Raw genomic sequence first — 19,349 nt, 5'->3', positions numbered from 1 at the left:
TGTTACGTAAATCTGATTTTCTTACCAGGATGTGTTTATGATATGAAAAGGGGGGGAAAAGCTTGGTTTGCCGGTCTGATGTTTTCATGGCACAATATAAATATTACCAGGTTTTTAAATGTACGTGTAATTCAATTGAAATATTATTTACATTTCAATGTCTATTGTAAGAAGTATCAAGGATTTCTGTCCGTATAAAGCCGTTTTTGTAGCACCCCACAGAGTGTACCAGATACAGACTGCATATGACACTATTTTTCAGTGGTTTACAAATGAAATGAAAACTAAGAAATTAGTACTAATTACACCTTACTGTCCCAATCTCCAATGCCCACCATCAGTCTCAAACGCCGTGCAAACAAAGCACCTACGTGTCCTGCTCTTTACGCACTGTGTGTTTAAAATGCCGCATGGGAGCACTCTCGGTTGGTTGATAGCTATACTTGCCCTGGTGCAAACCACCACCTCCCCCAGTGACACCCTCTAGCACCAGAAAAACACTCACAGGTTACGTCAGTAAACGTCATTTTATTTATTCCAGTTGAAAGTAGGCGGCCATTTTATGCCACCTTTTTACTGATCCTTTGGAAGGTGAAAGAAAGGAACACATATTTAGTCCCAATTTTATTTTATGAATACACATTTAGAGACTCATTACAAAGGGCCAATTGTTTACAAATCACTTTCTGGTTAAATAGAGACACACACAGAGATATCTAGTATACACATATTTCAGTTTCTCAACCCTTTGAACACCTGACTTTCCACCACATACTGTTAATATTATTAATTAAGATGATGTGGTAATGTATATATGTATATGCATGAGGCACGATAGTTGGCCTTTGTTAAATAGTTTATGTGCTTGCAGTTAACAAATTGTTTTGTCCTGAGGGATGTCCACGATGTTTGGACCAAACCATTGATAAATGAGATCATGCTTGTAGGTATCTATGTATATCTTTATTTATATAGCTCCATTTATGTACATAGCGCTTCACAGCAGTAATACAGGTGGCATAATAATATAACACATAATGGGACTAAGCGCTTCAGACATAAAAGTAACATTAGGAAAAGAAATCCCTGCCCCAAAGAGCTTACAATCTAAGTGGTAAGTATGAAGAACGTACAGAGACAATAGGAAGGTGTTCTGGTAAGTGCGTCTGCAGGGGGCCAAGGTTGATGTATGAGGTGTAAAGTATCAGCCACAGAGCTACTCATATGCTTCATTAAAGAGGTGTGTTTTAAGATGGGTCTTAAAGGTGGATAGAGAGGGTGCTAGTCGGGTATTGAGGGGAAGGGCATTCCAGAGGTGTGGGGCAGTGAGTGAGAGGTTTTAGGCGGGAGAGAGCTTTAGATACAAAAGGGGTAGAGAGAAGACATCCTTGAGCAGAACGCAAGAGCCGGGATGGTGCATAGCGAGAAATTAGGGCTGAGATTAGATTCTCCAACACAAGTATGCTTAGCCTTTGAGGAAAGCACATTCCGTCTCTTACTGTACCTCCACCAGGTTTCCACCAGAAATCTCTGCAGTATGATGGTATTTAGGGAAGTCTATGACTATTTTTCCACCTTCCAGTTTCACAGTCGCCTGTAATTAAATATTTTGAAATCAATATTAAAGCTATCAGCAGATAATAAGATTAGGTCCCAACTAGCAACCTGATTCAATGCTTGTCATTTAACCGCAGTAGAAAAAGACAAAACAAGCACAAAATAACCACCGCTAGTGAAATATATAAATTGAATTGAGTGAATATAATAATTAAGGTCCAAAAAGGATAAATAAATAAAATATGCAAAATTGTGATACAAACGACCTTGGGGAAGGCACAGCTTATCTCAGGATAAGTCCCCATATCCACAGGGTATAGTAGCACAATCAGAGCGCAAACCTGACTCATGGTATATATGAAATAAAGAGAGAAAATATGGTGCAATGCAGCTCCAAAAATGTGCAAAAGATGTTGAATAAAACTGAATTTTCAACGCGCGTGCTGTGAGAAAAAAACAAGCGTTTTTCACTCATTGTAGACTCCAAATGGGATCTGGTTCAAGTCCTACCTTTCCAACTACTCCTTCAGTGTTTCCTTCTCTGGTGTCACCTAATCTTCACTCCCTCTTTCTGTTGGGGTTTCACAACTTCAATCCCTCCAAAATGCTGCTGCCAGACTCATCTATTTCACTCACCTCTCCACTTCTGCTGCTCCACTACACATATCCCTACACTGGCTTCCAATGTTCTTTAGAATAAAATGTAACACCCTAGCTCTGATTTACCAAGGTCTCAAAGACGCTGCCCTACCTTACATCTCAGCCCTCATCCCCAAATACATACCTAATGCCCCCTATGTTCTGCCCATGACATACACCTCTCATCCTACCTTATTACACCTCCTCTCACTCCTGCCTACAAGACTTCTCCTGTGCTGCGGCCTCTCTCTGGAACCCCCCACCACGCACCATCAGACTCTCCCCCTGCTTTCAAACATTTAAAAACTCCCTGAAAACTCACCTTTTCAAGGAAGCCTACCTGACATACCTCTAACATCCAACTTCCCCACCTTCTCCAACCCCATTGTGAGGTGCGTTTTATGGAATAATAGGTGAAATATATAGAACATGAATAAGCACCCTCATACAGCTATATAATAGATCATTTGTAGATGTACATAACATAGATAAGTGCTTACTTTAACCGTTGTGCAAGCCATGGTCTCCATTTCTGACTACTTTCCAATGGTAAACTTAGTGGTGGTGTGACCTGGGTAGATCTGAGACCAGATGAAGTCATTGCCATCCTGTACAACTTCTGTGGTATACTTTAAAGTTCTTCCTTTCTCAATGGAATCATCAGGAATGCCTAACCCAAAAAGGGATAGAAGAAATATATGTACAGTATGTATTACACACAGAATTTACAGGAACAATTAATTGTGACCCTTCTATGAATTAATCTCCTATTTGCTTGCTTGAAAATAGAATTTTAGTGAACATAAAATATTGAAATCAAAGTTGAGCAGACAGAACAATATCTTGTCTATACTATTTCCCCTATTTCATGTAAACGTACTCGTATAAGACCCTTTTCAAGCAACATATTAGTTACCAATAAGCTTCATGAAAGCGTCATAGTTATCCTGGGTTTGTACTTCATATTTCCCACTGAAAGCCATGTTGCTGCTGCTGATCCAGACGCCTGACTAGCCTTTATTGGGGTCAATAATAAGTACACATAGGCTGTGTTTCCTGGTTCATAAAACCTGTGCTGTTTGACTGATCCTCCCAAAATATAACCCATTATCTCAGAATTATGCAGACAGAGCAATCAGATGAATCATTAACATTGATGTTATTGATCAGTGCGGAAGTCCAGCTTTAAATGGATGTAATAAAGAGAGAGAGAGAGAGACACAGAGAGAGAGAGAGAGAGATGCAACAACCAAAAAAGTACTGTATTTTTGTTGGGAACAGATTGCTTATCAGATTTGAAGGGGTTCCTGTTTCAAGACAAAAATAGAACAATTCTGGGGCTAAATATCTGCACCATACTGTATGTACCATGAGTTTTTCTTTGATACATGTAGTTGGTTTGCCGGTATCATGTTTTCATTGCACAATATAAATATTCATATTCAATTCAGGGGTATCTTTGAACTTCTTCGTTCATTTTCTCTAACATATGTATTAACCCCCATTGCACCTACCATTTTAAGGACCTTTCGGTTTAATAGGTGAGCAGTTCTTTACTAACCTTTGGACAATATAAATATTACCAGTTTTTTATTTTATTTAAGCACGTGGATTTATATTTAAATATTCTTTGCATTTCAATGTCTATTGTAAGAAGTATAAAGAGATTTCTGTCTGTACAAAACAGTTTTTTAGTCCCCCACAGTGTAGTAGACACTGACTGTGTATACAATTATTACTAATTGCAGTCACTCTTTCGACAATGTGCATGGCACACCTTACTTTCCCAATCGCCAATGCTCACTATCAATCTAAAATCACATGCAAACAAAGGACTAACTTGTCCTGTTCTTTACGCACAGTGGGGCTATTCACAAAGCAGTGATAAGTGTTTATAAGTGAGATAAATGCCTTTATGGCGCAACTTTTTTTTTATCAATGACTGTGTTTTGGTGATAAAAAGCCTTTTAAGCACGTTACTGCAGTGTTATCACTGCTTTGTGAATCGCGCTGCATGCAATATTGCGCCATAAAGGCCTTTATCTCACTTATAAACACTTATCACTGCTTTGTGTTTAGTGTGTGTGTGTGTGTGTGTGTGTTTGCAACTACAGGCAGTCCTCGTTTTACAACCCTTCGCTTTACAACGAATTGCTTATCCAATGCTATGCAATGCATACCTATGTTCATTTTTACAACGCCAAAACGGCTTATCCAACGCTCTTACGACGCTTTGCAAAGTTGTTTATGTGTATATAATATATATATTATACTATATTATACTATATAATATATTATATTTTTATATTAAATTATATATTATGTTATATTATATATAATATACAGTATATGCACTATATAATTTATGTGTGTGCTGCATATCTTATTGCCTGCGTAAAATATTTTGTGTATTTTAGCATTAAAAATGCCTTCAGGAACGGAACCTTTCATTTAAACAGTGTTCCTATGGGAAAACGTGTTTCGCTTTACAACATTTCGCTATCCAACGCTATTTTGAGTAACACATTGTGTCGGATAACCGAGGACTGCCTTTACTGCAAATTACTGTCCACCCGAGGATAATTCGGATCGAGCACCTGAAATGAGCAGGCTCAGACCCTGATTCAATGTTCTCCTAATGTTCCTGATGTGTCTTCATCCTGCTCTGCATTGTAACCTCTGCAGATGAGGCTTACAATTTGGTAAATCTTAGACTTTAAAAACCGTTTACACTGGGGACTATTCAAGTATTCATCACATAGTGACCCAACGGTCAACGGTTACGGTTGGTTCAGCAATTGTCGCCAACCATTGGACAACGTATACCCCTTTTTATTTTAATTATTTATATCCTAATAAAATCATTTTTAAACTTGACATATTCTCTTGCATCTTTTGTGAGGCTCTTATGCTTTACCATTAAGACTTATATGATTTAATCATTGAATAAACTGTAGATATTGCATTTAGCTAACTACTCATGGGTTCGAGTGCATGTAATTTGGGGACTTGCTGATTCTCCACTTCCATCTGAATTTGGTGATTTTTCAGTTGATCTGTTTTGTCCTCTTCTGTTCCCCTAGCGCAGGGGCGCTCAAACTTTCCCCCCTGCGCCCCCCTGCCTGCTCTACTCACCGGATCGCGCCCCCCTCTGTCCTTGTCTTCGGTGTCATGGGAACATGGGGGTCACGTGACCATGACACCACGTTTCCATGGTGATGTGTCGTAGGAGACATTGCAGAGGCCTCACACGGTCAGCCCTAAAAAATCTTGCGCCCCCCACACTTTGCGTACCCCGGCCCTAGTGCACCAACTGCTGTATGTCTCCACTTTATTAGGAGTGCTGGTATCAACTTTCTTCTGTTTCTACACTGAGGACTGGATAACAAACTGAGAAGCTCGAGATACAGTTGTAGCATCCTTCAACTGTGCTCAGGTCTCACTTTTGGGATAATCGATTTTTTACTAAAAGGATCGCACATAATCTACTCTCCCATATAACCGCTCCTTATAACTTCTCCTATAGCAACATATAACCACTCCCTATAACTTCTCCTATAGCCACATATAATTGCTCCCTATAACTTCTCCTATAGCCAATCCCTATAACTTCTATAGCCACATATAATCGCTCCCTATAACTCCTCGTGTTGTCCCAGATAACATTTCTCTCCCCCCCACTCTGTGCTGATCTCCCTCCTGTCCCCTAACTTGGATTCTTTTAAATTGACCCTCCTGATTTAGTGCACTTTATTTATTTTACAGTGCATTATAACCTGGTTTATTTTATATATTTGTTTTTCCGGTTTTTCTTTTTGCTCGTTGGATAACACCAACGAGTAAGTTTGTTCTTGCTGGCCAATCAGTTTAAAACCTGTAGAAAATATGTTGATCTTTTCCTCTCCCTCTGTTTGTGTGCTGATCTCTTCTCTCAATGTTCCCCCCTCTCACTCTCACTGTTACCCACCCTACCCCGCTTTCTCACTGCCCCCGCTTGCCTCACTGCTGCCCCTTTCGCCTCACTGTTCACCTCCTCTCTTTCACTGTTCCCCCGTCTACCTCTCACTATTCTCCCTCTCTCTCACTGTTCCCCTCCCTCTCTTACTGTCCCCCTTTCCTATCTCACTGTTCCCCCTCCCTCCCTCACTGTTCCCCCCCACTTTCTCTCGCTGTTCTCTCTGCTCTGTCTCACTGTTCACCCCTCTCTCTCACTGTTCCCTCCCCCCACTCTTTCACTGTTCCCCCGGTTCTTCTCACTGCCCCCCTGGTCTCTCTCACTGTTGCCCCCCCCCCAATCTCTCACTGTCCCCATCTCTCTCACTGCCCCACCTTTCACTATTCCCCCATCCCTCTCACTGTTCCCCCATCTCTCTCAATATCCCCTCTCTCACACTGTCCCCGTCTCTTTCACTGCCCCCCACCTCTCACTGTCCCCCTCCACTCTCACACTGTTCCCCCCTCTCCCTCCCTCTCTCTCTGTTCCCTCTCTATCTCACTGTTCCCCCTGTCTCTCTCACTGTTGTCCCCTCTCTCTTACTGTTCCTCTCCTCTCTCACTATTCCCTCTCTCTCTCCTCCTCTCTCACTGTTCCCTCTCTCTCTCTCCCCCTCTCTCTCACTGTTCCCTCTCTTTCTCTCTCTCTTTCTCTGTTCCCACCTCTCATTGTTCCCCCTCTCTCTCACTGTGCCCACCTCTCACTGTTCTCCCTCTCGCTCACTGTTCCCCTTTCATCTCTCACTGTTCCCTCTCTCTCCCCCTCTCTCTCACTGTTCCCTCTGTCTCTCTGTTCCCACCTCTCACTGTTCCCCCTCTCGCTCACTGTTCCCCCTTCATCTGTCACTGTTTCCCACTCTCACTCACTGTTCCCCCCTCTCACTGCCCCCTATCTTTCACTTCCCCCTCTCTCTCACTGTTCACCCCCCTCAATCTCTGTCTCTCCCTCCTCAACCTACCCCCTCTCAATCTCCCCCATATCTTAATCCCACCCCCTCTCTCAATCTTCCTCTCCTCTCATTTTACCTCTTTTTTCAATCTCCCTCCTCCTCTCAATCTCCCACCTCACCCCTGCTCTAAATCTCCCCCCTCCTCTCAATCTCCCCCCTTCCTCCAATCTCCCCTCTCCCCCTTCCTCTTACTCTCCACCTCCTTCCTTCCTCTCAATCTCTCCCCTCTCCTCAATCTCTCCCCTCCTCTCAATCTTCCCTCTTCTCAATCTCTCCCCTTCTCTCAATCTTCCCTCTCTCTCTTCTTCTCAATCTCCTACCTCCCCCTCCTCTCAATCTCGCCCCTCCTCTCAATCTCTCCTGCTCCTCCCTCCTCTCATCTCCTCCCTCCCCTTAATCTCCCACTCCTCTCAATCTCTCACCCCCCTCCTCTCAATCTCCCCCTCCCCCATCTCTCAATCTCCCCCTCCCCTCCCCCATCTCTCAATCTCATCCCCAGCTCACCTCTCGCTCCCAGTAATTTCCTGATCTGCGTGTATCTCCTCCCCCGCGCTCCTGAGACCGGAGGAAGGGACAGGGCAGAGGGGAGGTTGGCAGCGGCCCACCAGTGGTACCAGCTTCACATTACAAAGCAAACACCTCACCTTGGGCAGGATTGGTTGCCCAAGCCTTGCAATGCAGCAGGGTAAAATGTTAGGGAAATGACCTGCCAATACAATGGAAGTGAAACAGTGACATGACATGCTCATTACCAAACCTCAGGAATCTGAATATTTACATCTGAGAACCATGCGATATATTAAATACTGGGCAGATGAGCGTAACGTGCAAGGCCGCATGGGAGCACTCTCGGTTGGTTGCTAGCTATACTTGTGACAAACCACCATCTCCCCCAGTGACACCCTCTAGCACCAGAAAAACACTCACAGATTACATCATTAAACATCATTTTATTTATTCCAGCTGAAAGTGGGCGGCCATTTTATGCCACCTTTTTACTGATCCTTTGGAAGGTGATTCCACCAGCCACAGAAGTCTGAAAGACAGGAACACATATTTAGTCCCAATTTTATTTTATGAATACACATTTGGAGATTCATTACAAAGGGCCAATTGTTTACAAATCACTTTCTGCTTAAATAGAGACACACACAGAGATATCTAGTATACAAATATTTCAGTTTCTCACCCTCCATTTCCAAGGCTTTGTCATCAGTAATGGATAATGAATTGCAGGTCCCTTTGAACAACTGACTTTGCACCCTATACTGTTAATATTATTAATTATAATTATGTGGTAATGTATATGTGTATACGCATGAGGCACGATAGTTGGCCATTATTAAATATTTTCAAGTGCTTGCAGTTAAAACAATGTTTTGTGCTGAGGAATGTCCACGATGTATGGACCAGACCATTGATACACTCGATCATGCTTGTTTCTAAACACATGTCAATTTGTCTTCATTACCTCACAAAATATGCACGGCAGAGAAAGTGCAGCCAGGACTCAATGTTATTGTCTTTAAAAGCACTTCAGAGGGTTTACTCAACGTGCTAAAGCGTGACTTGTGAATACCTGTTAGCAGCTATGACAACTCTTGCCCATCAGGCCTGATTTCTTAGTCCAGGAGTATTCAACTCCAGTCCTCGACCCCCCCCCCCCTCCCAACAGGTCAGGTTTTCAGGATATCCCTGCATCAGCATCAGCACAGGTGGCTCAATGCTCCCTGCTTCAGCACAGGTGGCTCAATCAGAGGCTCAGTCGGAGACTCAGTTGGAGACTGAGCCTCTGATTGAGCCACCTGTGCTGAAGCGGGGATATCCTGAAAGCCTGACCTGTTGGGAGGGCTGCAGTTGAGCACCCCTGTCTTAGGCTTCTTAGCCTCCTCGTGGTTATTGTGCTGTGGATTGGCGTTTTAAGGCTGCTACCCCCACTCCTGCATTTTTTGTCAGACATATTCTCATAACTAAGGGGTAGATCCTCAGAAGTGCACTAAATAAGGACAAATAACGTTACCTTACCTAATTAGTTAACAGACCTTATTATCTTCCTTATTAACGGGTAACCTCAACGTTAATGATATGCAAAAGTAAAGTCTGTTGGCAAAATGACCAACGTAAGATTACCTGGCTGAGCGGAGATTACCGCAGCGTAGGAAAAATGCACTGCACACGCGCATAGGGACAGAACGTTATTAGGGCACGTTAGCACAGCACAGCTGTAACTACCAGCATTGCCCAGTTGATGTGATCTGTTAGTGTCCTGACCTGGGCAATGCAGGAGAGCACGGGACACATGGCATAATACCTCTTTCCCAACCACATATGGGGTACTTTGTAAATAAGTTTATATATGTTTTTCGTTGTCTGTAATGTATATAGTTGAATATTATATATGTTAAGAAATTTATATTTTCTCTCTTACACACAATGCCTGAACTCTGTGTCATTAAATATTATGTTTGGTTACTTCTGTCTCCTTGAAAATCATTTTCTCATATGTACATTAATTCTGGCCTACTTTATACCAGTGGATCGAAATCTTTCCCCCCTGCGCCCCCCTGCCGGCTGTTCCCTCTTCGCGCGCCCCCTCACCCCTCCTTATCTTGACTCAGATGTTCTGGCGTCATGATGTCATGTTGCCATGTCAACGTGATGTCACATGACCCCGCAGCGTCATATGACACCGCGTTGCCATGGCGACGTGTCATCAGAAGACGTCTGAACCAAGGTAAGAGAGAGATGCAGAGGCCTTCTCCGTTTCCCCGGCATTTCATTTAAATGCCTTCGGGAAGCGCGCAGGGCCTCTGTAACCCCCGCACCCCCTCGCAGATAATCTCACCCCCCCCCCCCGGTTTACGCACCCCTGCTTTATACCATCAATTATATATACAATAGTAAGCCAAATAAACATATCTAACTTTCACTTTCATCATTAATCAACATATTATAGTTAATCCCTTAAGAATTGTTAATTTATTTGTTGCTGTGTTGCAGCCTATGCAGCATGTGTTCCACCATATATCTGTTAGTATAACACGTCATGAAAGGGTTAATTCCTGCACTCTGTCCATTCATATGGGTTCCCTTTTACCTTGTAGGCTATTTGGAGAAATAACGCAATGCTCTTCAGGGTGGGGAAGTGAGTATGGGCAACTTTGGGCAGGTGCTAAATATTGTTATGTTATTAGCATAACCTAAACAATAACAGAGATCTGAAGATCTTCGTTGGTAGGTAAAGTGCACATTACCATATGATTTGCATATGAAGAAGCACAGGGCCTATTCAAATGTAAGATTCCCATATTTTTACGGAAAATGGCTAAACAATGTAGCGTTAAGCAGCTTTGGGGATACGCGTTACGGGTTTGTATACGTTAAAATGAGATAACATAACCATAAAAAATGAGCGACCTTCTGAGACTCTACCCCTAAGGTTCATTCTGCAATACTTGCATCTTACGTCAAAGTCGGTGAGTAAGTGACATAGCAGGTTGACATGTCAGGGGCGTGGGGAGCTTCTGCTAAATAGCAAAAATCAATCAAGAGTTTATTTGCCGTTAGTGAGCGTTATTCGATGTAGGTGATTAGATTCTCCATCAGCAGTATGCTTAGCCATTGAGGAAAGGACATCCCATCTCTTACTGTACCTCCACCAGGTTTCCACCAGAAATCTCTGCAGTATGATGGTATTTAGGGAAGTCTACGACTATTTTTCCACCTTCCAGTTTCACAGTCGCCTGTAATGAGATATTTTGAAACCAATATTAAAGCTATCAGCAGATAATAAGATTGCTCTTTCACATTAGGTCCCAACTAGCAACCTGATTCAGTACTTGTCATTGAACAGCAGTGTATGAAGTAAGGAGGTGCTGCAGGACAGTAGAATATGGAATGAGAAGGTGCTAGAAGGTGCTTGTCATTTAACAGCAGTGTAGGGAGTTAGAAGTTAGTGCAGGTCACAGGTCCATGTGTAGTTGAGGGTGTAGTCCCATTAAGTACAAATTTGGACTATTGATGGTAATACATTTAATACGTTCGATTTCTAAGTGACTTAGGCCTCTGATGCCAGACGTGACGTTTTTAATTATAATATTTGACCGTCTGGAAAATTGCCCAGTTTTTTCATTTGCAAAAGGAACTGAATGTTAGTATTGTTTGCTTCACAACAATGATAAAAGTAATCAGACTTATGCAAAACTCATTCAGTGCAAAGGACCAAGCGGAAAGACCGAGGGGAGGACAATAGATACAAATAAAGGCATAATGTCAGTATGAACATCCCCGGTGTTTGGATTAGTCTGCGTCCATAGGACTGCAGCCGTGCGGAGGCGTGTCGGGGGGGGGGAGGGGCTGTGACGTCACGGAGCTGGTTCGCCCTCATTGGGTGAACCACTCACGTGACCGGCCCTGCGCTCCCGTGAGCGCCAAATCTAAAAATGTAATAAGACACGCTTGCGGACGCGTGCGCGAGCCCCTGCTAAAGCCGCTCTCATTGCGGCTACAGGGGCTCACTGAGAAGCGTCAGCGCGCCTCAGCACGGGTCAGCGCCTAAGCGCTGACCCTGGACGCAGCCTTACACATTTCCAGGAGAAACGTTCAAAAAATCTTTTGTTGCAATAGTTGTCTATCTTCAATGACCTATTTAGTTTTAACATGGTAGACTTATCACTGCCAACAGTTCAATTTGGTTCTACGTGGGACTGTACCTCAGATGTCTAATAAGTAAAATCTATAAGGGGCAGTTTGTGGTATCAGGTGCAATATATAGAACATGCATTAGCCCCCTCCTACAGAGATATAACAGATCATTTGTAGATGTGCATAACATAGATAAGGGCTTACTTTAAACTTTTTGCCAGCCATGGTCTCCATTTCGGACTCCTTTCCAACGGTAAACTTGTTAGTGGTGGTGTGACCTGGGTAGATCTGAGACCAGATGAAGTCATTGCCATTCTGGACAACTTCTGTGGTATACTTGAAATCTCTTCCTTTCTCAATGGACTCATCAGGAATGCCTAACCCAAAAAGGGATAGAAGAAATATATGTACAGTATGTATTACACACAGAATTTACAGGAACAATTAATTGTGGCTCTTCTATGAAATAATCTCATAAAATACAATTTTAGTGAACATAAAAGATTGAAGTCAAAGTTGAGCAGACAGATCAATATAATGTCTATACTATTTGTCTATACTATTTCCCCTATTTTACATAAACGTACTCGTATAAGATACTATTCAACAAACATATTACTTACCAATAAGCTTCATGAAGGCGTCATAGTTATCCTGGGTTTGTACTTCATATTTTCCACTGAAAGCCATGTTGCTGCTGCTGATTCAGACGCCTGGTTAGCCTGTATTGGGGGGGATAATAAGTACACATAGGCTGGTTTTGCTGGTTTATAAACCCTGAGATATTTGACTCCTCCTCCCAAATTATAACCCCTTATCTCAGAATTATGCAGACAGAGCAATCAGGTGAATCGCTAGCATTGGTGTTATTGACCTGTGGGGAAGGGCCAGCTTGAAATGGCTGTAAAAAAAAACCCAACAAGAAACACACAGACATACACACACACACACACACACAGACACACACACACACACACACACACACACACACAGACACATACACACACACACACACACACACACACACATAAACACACATACACACATACACACGCGTGCGCGCACACGCACACACACACACACACGCACACATTCATGCCTTTTTATTAGGAACAAGTTGGTTATCAGATTTCAAGGGGTTTACTTTACTTATTAAGGCAAAAGTAGAACAACTCTGGGGCTAAATATCTGCACCATATTGTATGTATTGATTCTTTGATACATCTGGAGCCATTTGTTTTGTCCCAAAATGGCATCACTTTTGCTTTGTTACATATGCCCCAATATGGTATAAATTGCACTAAAGAGTTCACCACCCGCATCCAAAATGCACTTTGGCATTGTAAAATCACTAATCACTTTGCATTTACTCCTGTCATCTGATTCAATCAATCAACGTTTGTTTTAGCACGGTGACTACCCAACGGGTTTGCAGCGCTCCAGGGGGTTCTGCAGGGGTTCTCTCCTGCACTGTGGCCGTCATCTTTCTATTCTTGTTTCTTTTTCTGTCATGTTTCAAATGTGCTCTCCGTGTGTATGGACAGAGACTGAGTAACAATCCCCAACAAGGTACGGGCATCCTGTTAGAACTGTGTGACTAAATGGATATGTAGTAACAGGAGGGAGAGGGAGTAGGGAGTATGATACCTTTTATTGGACCTACATGTGGTTGATCTGTTATAAGCTTTCGAACCTCTCAGGATTCTTCATCGGGTAACACAAGAGAAGAACTGGTCAGCCAGCTTGCATCCTTGTTGCTTTACCAAATGTATATATCAAACATCTATCTATCTATCTATCTATCTATCTATCTATCTATCTATCTATCTATCTATCTATCTATCTATCTATCTATCTATCATCTATCTCTCTCATATATCTATCATATTTCAGAGCTCAGCATAATGAGGGTTACCTGATGTATCAGTCTCACGGCTGCAAATTTGGGTCAAAACTAAAGCAAAAAACTGCACCAAATAAGTCCCATAGGAACCCAAATTCATTTTTCTGTGATAAATGTGCAGTTTTGGGCTACAGTTTTGCCTCAACTTTGCAGCCAGGGTAGCCAACCGTACCAACTGGTTAATGAAGGGGCCAGACTGCCAGGGCCTCCCCCAGTGCAGAAGCCCAAACCTCTAACACTAGAACAAGTGCAGCAGCCTATGCATTTCTCTCAGCCCCTCACGCAGCACCCCCTTACCCTATGGGGGCCTGGGTCCATGTTGGATCCACAGTCGCACAAACGCTCTTGAACCTTTAGGAAGTTAGCAAGTTCCTCCAACTTGTTTTTTTTTTTTTTTTAGCACCCCATACAGGGTGGGATTTGTAGGTTCCTCTGAGCCAAACGACACTATTATAAGCTCAACACAGTTTAAATCACCATCATGGGAAACAAAATGGCTGACAAATCTCAGGCCACTAAGGCTGCAGACATGGTGCCGCAGCCCATGCGGAGGCGCACGGAGGCTGAGGGAAAGCGGGTGCTTTCCCTGGCCATACCAGACGGGCCGTGGGGGGGGGGGGGCGTTCCTGGGGGCGTTCCTAGTGACGTCACAGAGCTGGTTTGCCCTCATTGGGCGAACTGCTCACGTGACCTGTCTGTCGAGTTGAGAAATCAGTTTGACTGATTTCTCACGCAACGCGCGCCCCCTCCCGCTTCCGCGCGCAAGCACCCGCACGCCGCATGGAAGCGAACACTGCCTTAAAGCAGTCTGTTCGCTCAGCGTGCGGACGCGTCCACTCGATCTGCCATATCATGTCCAAGGGAGAATCTGCAACATCATAGCTTCCTATTGGGTGGCCATTTAAAATCCCCCCTTAAAAAATAAAATAAACTGTGTCTCGTGAAACTAGGGGTCCTCAAAGCTGAATGTAATCTTTGGAGGACCACCCCAGTTCCAATCCTCTGAGGGGGAAAATGGAGGTTAACTTCATCTATTCTCTTCATTTGGCGGTTTTGAAATATATTTTAAAGAAACTTTAAAAACATGACATTTTAGGAGGCAGGAAACAAAACATTTGAAAGTGAAGAGAAAAATAGGAGAGGAAACTCAAAAAGATTAATAAACTAAATAGTTTTCAATAATGTGGAGTACTTTATAGCACTATCAGGAATGTTCTCATTCTCTTTGAAGATAGTCTTCCCGGAATAAATGGGGCTGACCTTCCTTATCTGCTTTCTTTTCTTATTGGGGGTTGAGGGGGAATGAACTCACAGTTGGGCACGTTCAGACTGAGAGTAGAATGGTGTGTGACCTTTCCCCCATACAGTGCAGTGTATACAATGTAACTCTTTTCCTGCATGACATGGCTTATATCCTGCAGCCAGGCAGCGCATTTCAGGTCATTTCTGCAGTAGTAATGAGAAGAAAGGAGAGGTGAATTTAACCCTTTGCGTGCCAGGTGGGAAGCGGGAACAAGAGTGCCACGGCCCAGTCCGGCACTCGCGGTCACGAGATCGCTCCGTCACTAAGGAGGGAACTTTATTACAGAACGCGTTCTGTGCAGAACGCGATCTCCCTTTATGACATACCTGCTCCATCAGGGGGAGCCTTGTGTTTTGTGCTGCAGTGGGTGAGATATTAAAAAAAAATATATATATACAGACGCATTGACACTGACGTCATCACCGCGCGCCGGAACAGATTGATCCGCGCGACTGCTGCAGAGGCTTGAAGTACAAGGAGCCATCTTTCCAGGACTCTAACACGGCTACATTGAAGACAGCCTGCCCTGGACACTTGTTGGGATATTGATCCTGCTACTGCTAGACCGGGACTGCCCCAAGTTACTGCAGAAAAACCGGATGGTGGTGATTATATCACACAATGCTTGATTTTATTGCATTTTTGTAAGCGCATTTCTTAACCCCCTTCTCCCCCTCCCCTCATTAAATTTACTATTTTACGCTATGGGTGTGCGCTCTCTCTCCCCCTTTTTTCCAATATATATATATATATATATATATAAAAAAATTTTTTAAATACACACAAAGAAAATACCGCAATCAGAACAGCCGTATAAATGCTCAGATATCTAATGCCAAACAATACTCCCTGAAAATAGCAAATGGGATTGGCGGTGCTAAGGGTCAAAAACCAATATAGAACACACAGAGACACAAAGAAAACCCTATAATAAGCACTCAGATATATCTGTGAAAAATATCAACACAAAATGCATGAAATAGTTCAAAATAACATAATTTTTATTAACTATACATCTAGACACCAACAACAGTTAAAAATAATAACAAAAGAAAAACTTCCTGACAGTAAAATAATGAAGTGTCGGATCAAAACATACTGTAGTACGGATGACATAAAACACTCTGATGAGGGAACAGAGGGGAGAGGGAAAACAACCCTAAATGTAACGGAGACTCCCGGGACAATGTCCCGAGAGAGACCAATGACCGGTCAGTCACAATAACCAAAGGTGAAATATCCCAAATACCACAAAGTATCCCTAACGTGATGTCAAATGACACAACGGGTCACGTGACGTCACACGACCCCGCAGCGTTCAGTGGCTCAGTCATTATGACTGGGCCACTGTGCTGAAGCAGGGATATCCTGAACACTTGGCATGCTGGTGGCCCTTGAGGACTAGAGTTGGCCACACCTGTTCAATAGGAAGAAACTTTCCCCCTATGTATTTACATGTGTGTTTCTTGCATAATAAGAGGCTAAAGTAACTTTTTTCTAATGTAGTGGTACAGTGCTTGATTACCAATAATCTAAAGCACTAAATCCTTTAAATGCCGGGAGTTGGCATCACAGAATGCAGGGCTCGCCTTGGGGCAAGGCGGTTGCCGTGGGCCCCGAGCTTTCGGATGGCCTTAAGCTCCCTCCTCTCGCTCCTCCCTTCTCCTGCCGGTGCCGGGATCCGACTTCCGCCCGACTGGAGGAGGGAGCGCGTTGCCCCCCCCCCACCCGGAACGGCAGAACCACCTCTCCTCCCCAAGGTAAGTGTGTGGTGAGGGGGGGTCTCGTGGTGAGGGGGATCTTACGTTCTCCGGAACGACCCCCCTCCTGCAGCGTCCCGTTGTCAAGGCGACGGGAAGTCACATGACGCGGCGACATCGCTTGATGACACGTTGCCGTGACAACGGCGTCATGACACCGCAACACTGCAGGAGGAAGGCTGCTCTTCAAGCTAAGTACCCCCACCACTTCCACCGAAGGGGCCCCGCTGCCAGCATGCCACCTTGAGGCCCAAACATCCTAAGGCTGGTACAAAATGGCACTGATCTTTATGGATCATTGCTATGTGATCACTTGGGTAGTAGTAATAAGGTGGTCCAATGTGTCCCTGTCTCCTGGTAAGGTCCCGAACCGAAAGGGACCTTACTATTAAAGGAACATTGCAAGTAAACTATCCTAATTTTCTGCATAGGTGGGAAGCAGGGGGTCTTTGGGGCTGAACAGGGTTCATTTTAGCTCCATGGACCCCCTGCTTCCCAAGATGCTTAACTCCGGAGGTGCTGCGGTACTACCTGGCTCTTAAATCTCTTGAGACACATGGGCCAATAGGAAGCCAGAACGGAAGATGTGGCGGCTTAGCAAGGCCCGCGTGCTGTGGGAGTTTTAAAACTCCATTTTGTTTCCCCCAGCAGGAGATGATACCGAGGGCACCTCCGGAGGTTAGTATCCCGGGAAAAAAACAACAACAACAACAACAAACGGACGGGTGGGTGGAACCACACGATTAAACACTTTTTCCTTCTAGTATAAAGCAGAACGGCAAATTTGCAAATATAAAAGTGCCAACCTGGGTTTAATATTGAAAGAATAGTGGTACTCCGGCACTCCTCGTACCAGCACCCTGCGACTGCTGAAATACCCTAATCATTTATTTAGGAATCTTCACCAACATGTTACTCAGAGGTAATCACATCACTCTGACCGTTATTATACATTTATAAAATGTGTTACCAGGCAGTAATACATTGAGAGTTACCTCTCGTTTTCAAGTATGTCCTGGGCACAGAGTTATGATGTGAAATACATGGTTATAGTTACATTAAGTGAGCAGGGTTATACATTATATATAAAGACATTGCATGCACAGTAAGAGATAATATATATATATATATTATAGGCGTATGTAACAGATACAGACCAGATTACAATGTGAGACAGCTTTAGTTTTGAAAGAACTTAAACTGGTGGCGGCTGTGAGAGTCTCCGGTAGGTTGTTCCAGTTGTGGGGTGCAGAGCCTTCCATGTTAATGTTGATTACCCTGCTGTCTTTCATTTTGATAAACAGTGTTTTTTTTCTTCGTCTAATTACTACGATTCGGTGTGGTTGTGATGCCTTTTAGTGGACCAACATTAGTATAGTGTACAAAGCTTTCAAAACCTCATCGGGTTCTTCCATTATGCTTTTTTTTCCAGGACCGGTACGGCTGTTAGAACTATGAACTTCTTCAAATGATTAAGACCAGGGCGTACCATACGCTACCTGGTATTTGTCACTTTGGTTTGTTTGAGTATAAGTATTTTAAAATTATTAAACCCAGAACAAAATGGCTGAGAGGTTTCCCATGACCAATGGCAAAGTCACTTAAAGCTGCAGTTCAAGTAATATCCTACGTGTGTGTTTAATAAAAAAAAAAAAAAAAAATCAGTTCTGTACTATGAGAAAATACTTGTAGCATTTAAAAAAATAAACATTTTTAAAGACATTTTTAATGTATTCTCATGTAACAAGCATTTTTGTTCCTACTGTATAGCAACAATTTACAAAGTCACATCCCCTTCTCCTTCTGAAACAGCATCACCTTTTTGAGCCCTACCCTCTCTAGCAGTGATCCAATTGGTGAACCTGCCCGGTCACATGATCTTCCTCACAGAACTTTGGTTGTTAGTGCAGCAGAAGATTGCCCAAGGGGCATTTAGTGAACCCCCGAGCCGAATTTCAGCGATCGGTTACAGGAGAACGGATCGATCAGCAACTTAGCTCATCACTTGTCAGTGTGCAGATTGTATTGATGCACATAATGAATTATAATTTTTTTTTTTTAAACGACAGCTTGAACTGCAGCTTTAATACAATTAGTGGTGCTGTCCTAGATATCAAAGCTCTCCATTTATTGTACATTGGGACAAAGCTCTCTGAACAGTATTTTAGAACGATATAGGCAACATGTGCTTTTATTTATGTATTTAATTGGTTGGTTAGTGTTTTTATTTATTGAATTAGGGTAGGTGCTTGTGTATAAGTTTTATTATTGTGTATTTTTGGCATTCATGCTTTTTTATTAGGGTGACCATTGACTGCTATAGTGGCTTATCATGCCCATATTATATGGGTATGATATACCACTGTGCCAATCAATGGGTACAGGGTGTGTATAGGGGGGCCGGGGTTGGTGCTTAGGCCTCCCGGGTGGGTAGCGTGGAACGGGGGTTAACCACTTAATTACTATAGCGGTTATTAACCACTACAGTGATTAAGGGGTTATAGCCATTAGATTGTCTTTATTCATGTGTTCTTGCTGGCATTGGAGGACATGGACCTGGAGTATGCTGACGAGGATGCCCATCATGATGGCAGGGGTAA

General features: G+C 43.3%; 2 protein-coding genes across 3 annotated transcripts in view; one reads left to right on the top strand and one right to left on the bottom strand.

Moving 5' to 3' along the window:
- Positions 1 to 19,349, top strand: part of ANKS1B (ankyrin repeat and sterile alpha motif domain containing 1B) — a 106,087-nt gene that overhangs the window by 70,108 nt on the left and 16,630 nt on the right. The window lies entirely within an intron of this gene.
- LOC142494586 (gastrotropin-like) lies at positions 8,070 to 12,560 on the bottom strand. Its single transcript, XM_075599035.1, has 4 exons — positions 12,407 to 12,560; positions 11,988 to 12,160; positions 10,793 to 10,882; positions 8,070 to 8,175 (listed from the first exon to the last, which is right to left on the bottom strand). Exons 1-4 carry the CDS (start codon positions 12,471 to 12,473, stop codon positions 8,122 to 8,124), a joined length of 384 nt encoding a protein of 127 aa, XP_075455150.1. The 5' UTR covers positions 12,474 to 12,560; the 3' UTR covers positions 8,070 to 8,121.

Source organism: Ascaphus truei, chromosome 5, assembly GCF_040206685.1.
Source record: "Ascaphus truei isolate aAscTru1 chromosome 5, aAscTru1.hap1, whole genome shotgun sequence".
Taxonomy (NCBI): Eukaryota; Metazoa; Chordata; class Amphibia; order Anura; family Ascaphidae; genus Ascaphus; species Ascaphus truei.
The sequence above is the reverse complement of the archived record's forward strand: the minus strand, read 5'-3'. Positions and strand labels throughout refer to the sequence as shown.

What these genes read in the sequence shown, in the direction of transcription:
- LOC142494586 (XM_075599035.1), bottom strand. Translation starts at nt 12,473, where the DNA reads ATGGCTTTCAGTGGAAAATATGAAGTACAAACCCAGGATAACTATGAC. An exon ending in TGGCTGGCAAAAAGTTTAAA is followed by an intron (nt 10,883 to 11,987) that starts GTAAGCCCTTAT and finishes ATCTCATTACAG; the next exon opens with GCGACTGTGAAACTGGAAGG. An exon ending in CTGGTGGAAACCTGGTGGAG is followed by an intron (nt 8,176 to 10,792) that starts GTACAGTAAGAG and finishes CCTGTCTTTCAG; the next exon opens with ACTTCTGTGGCTGGTGGAAT.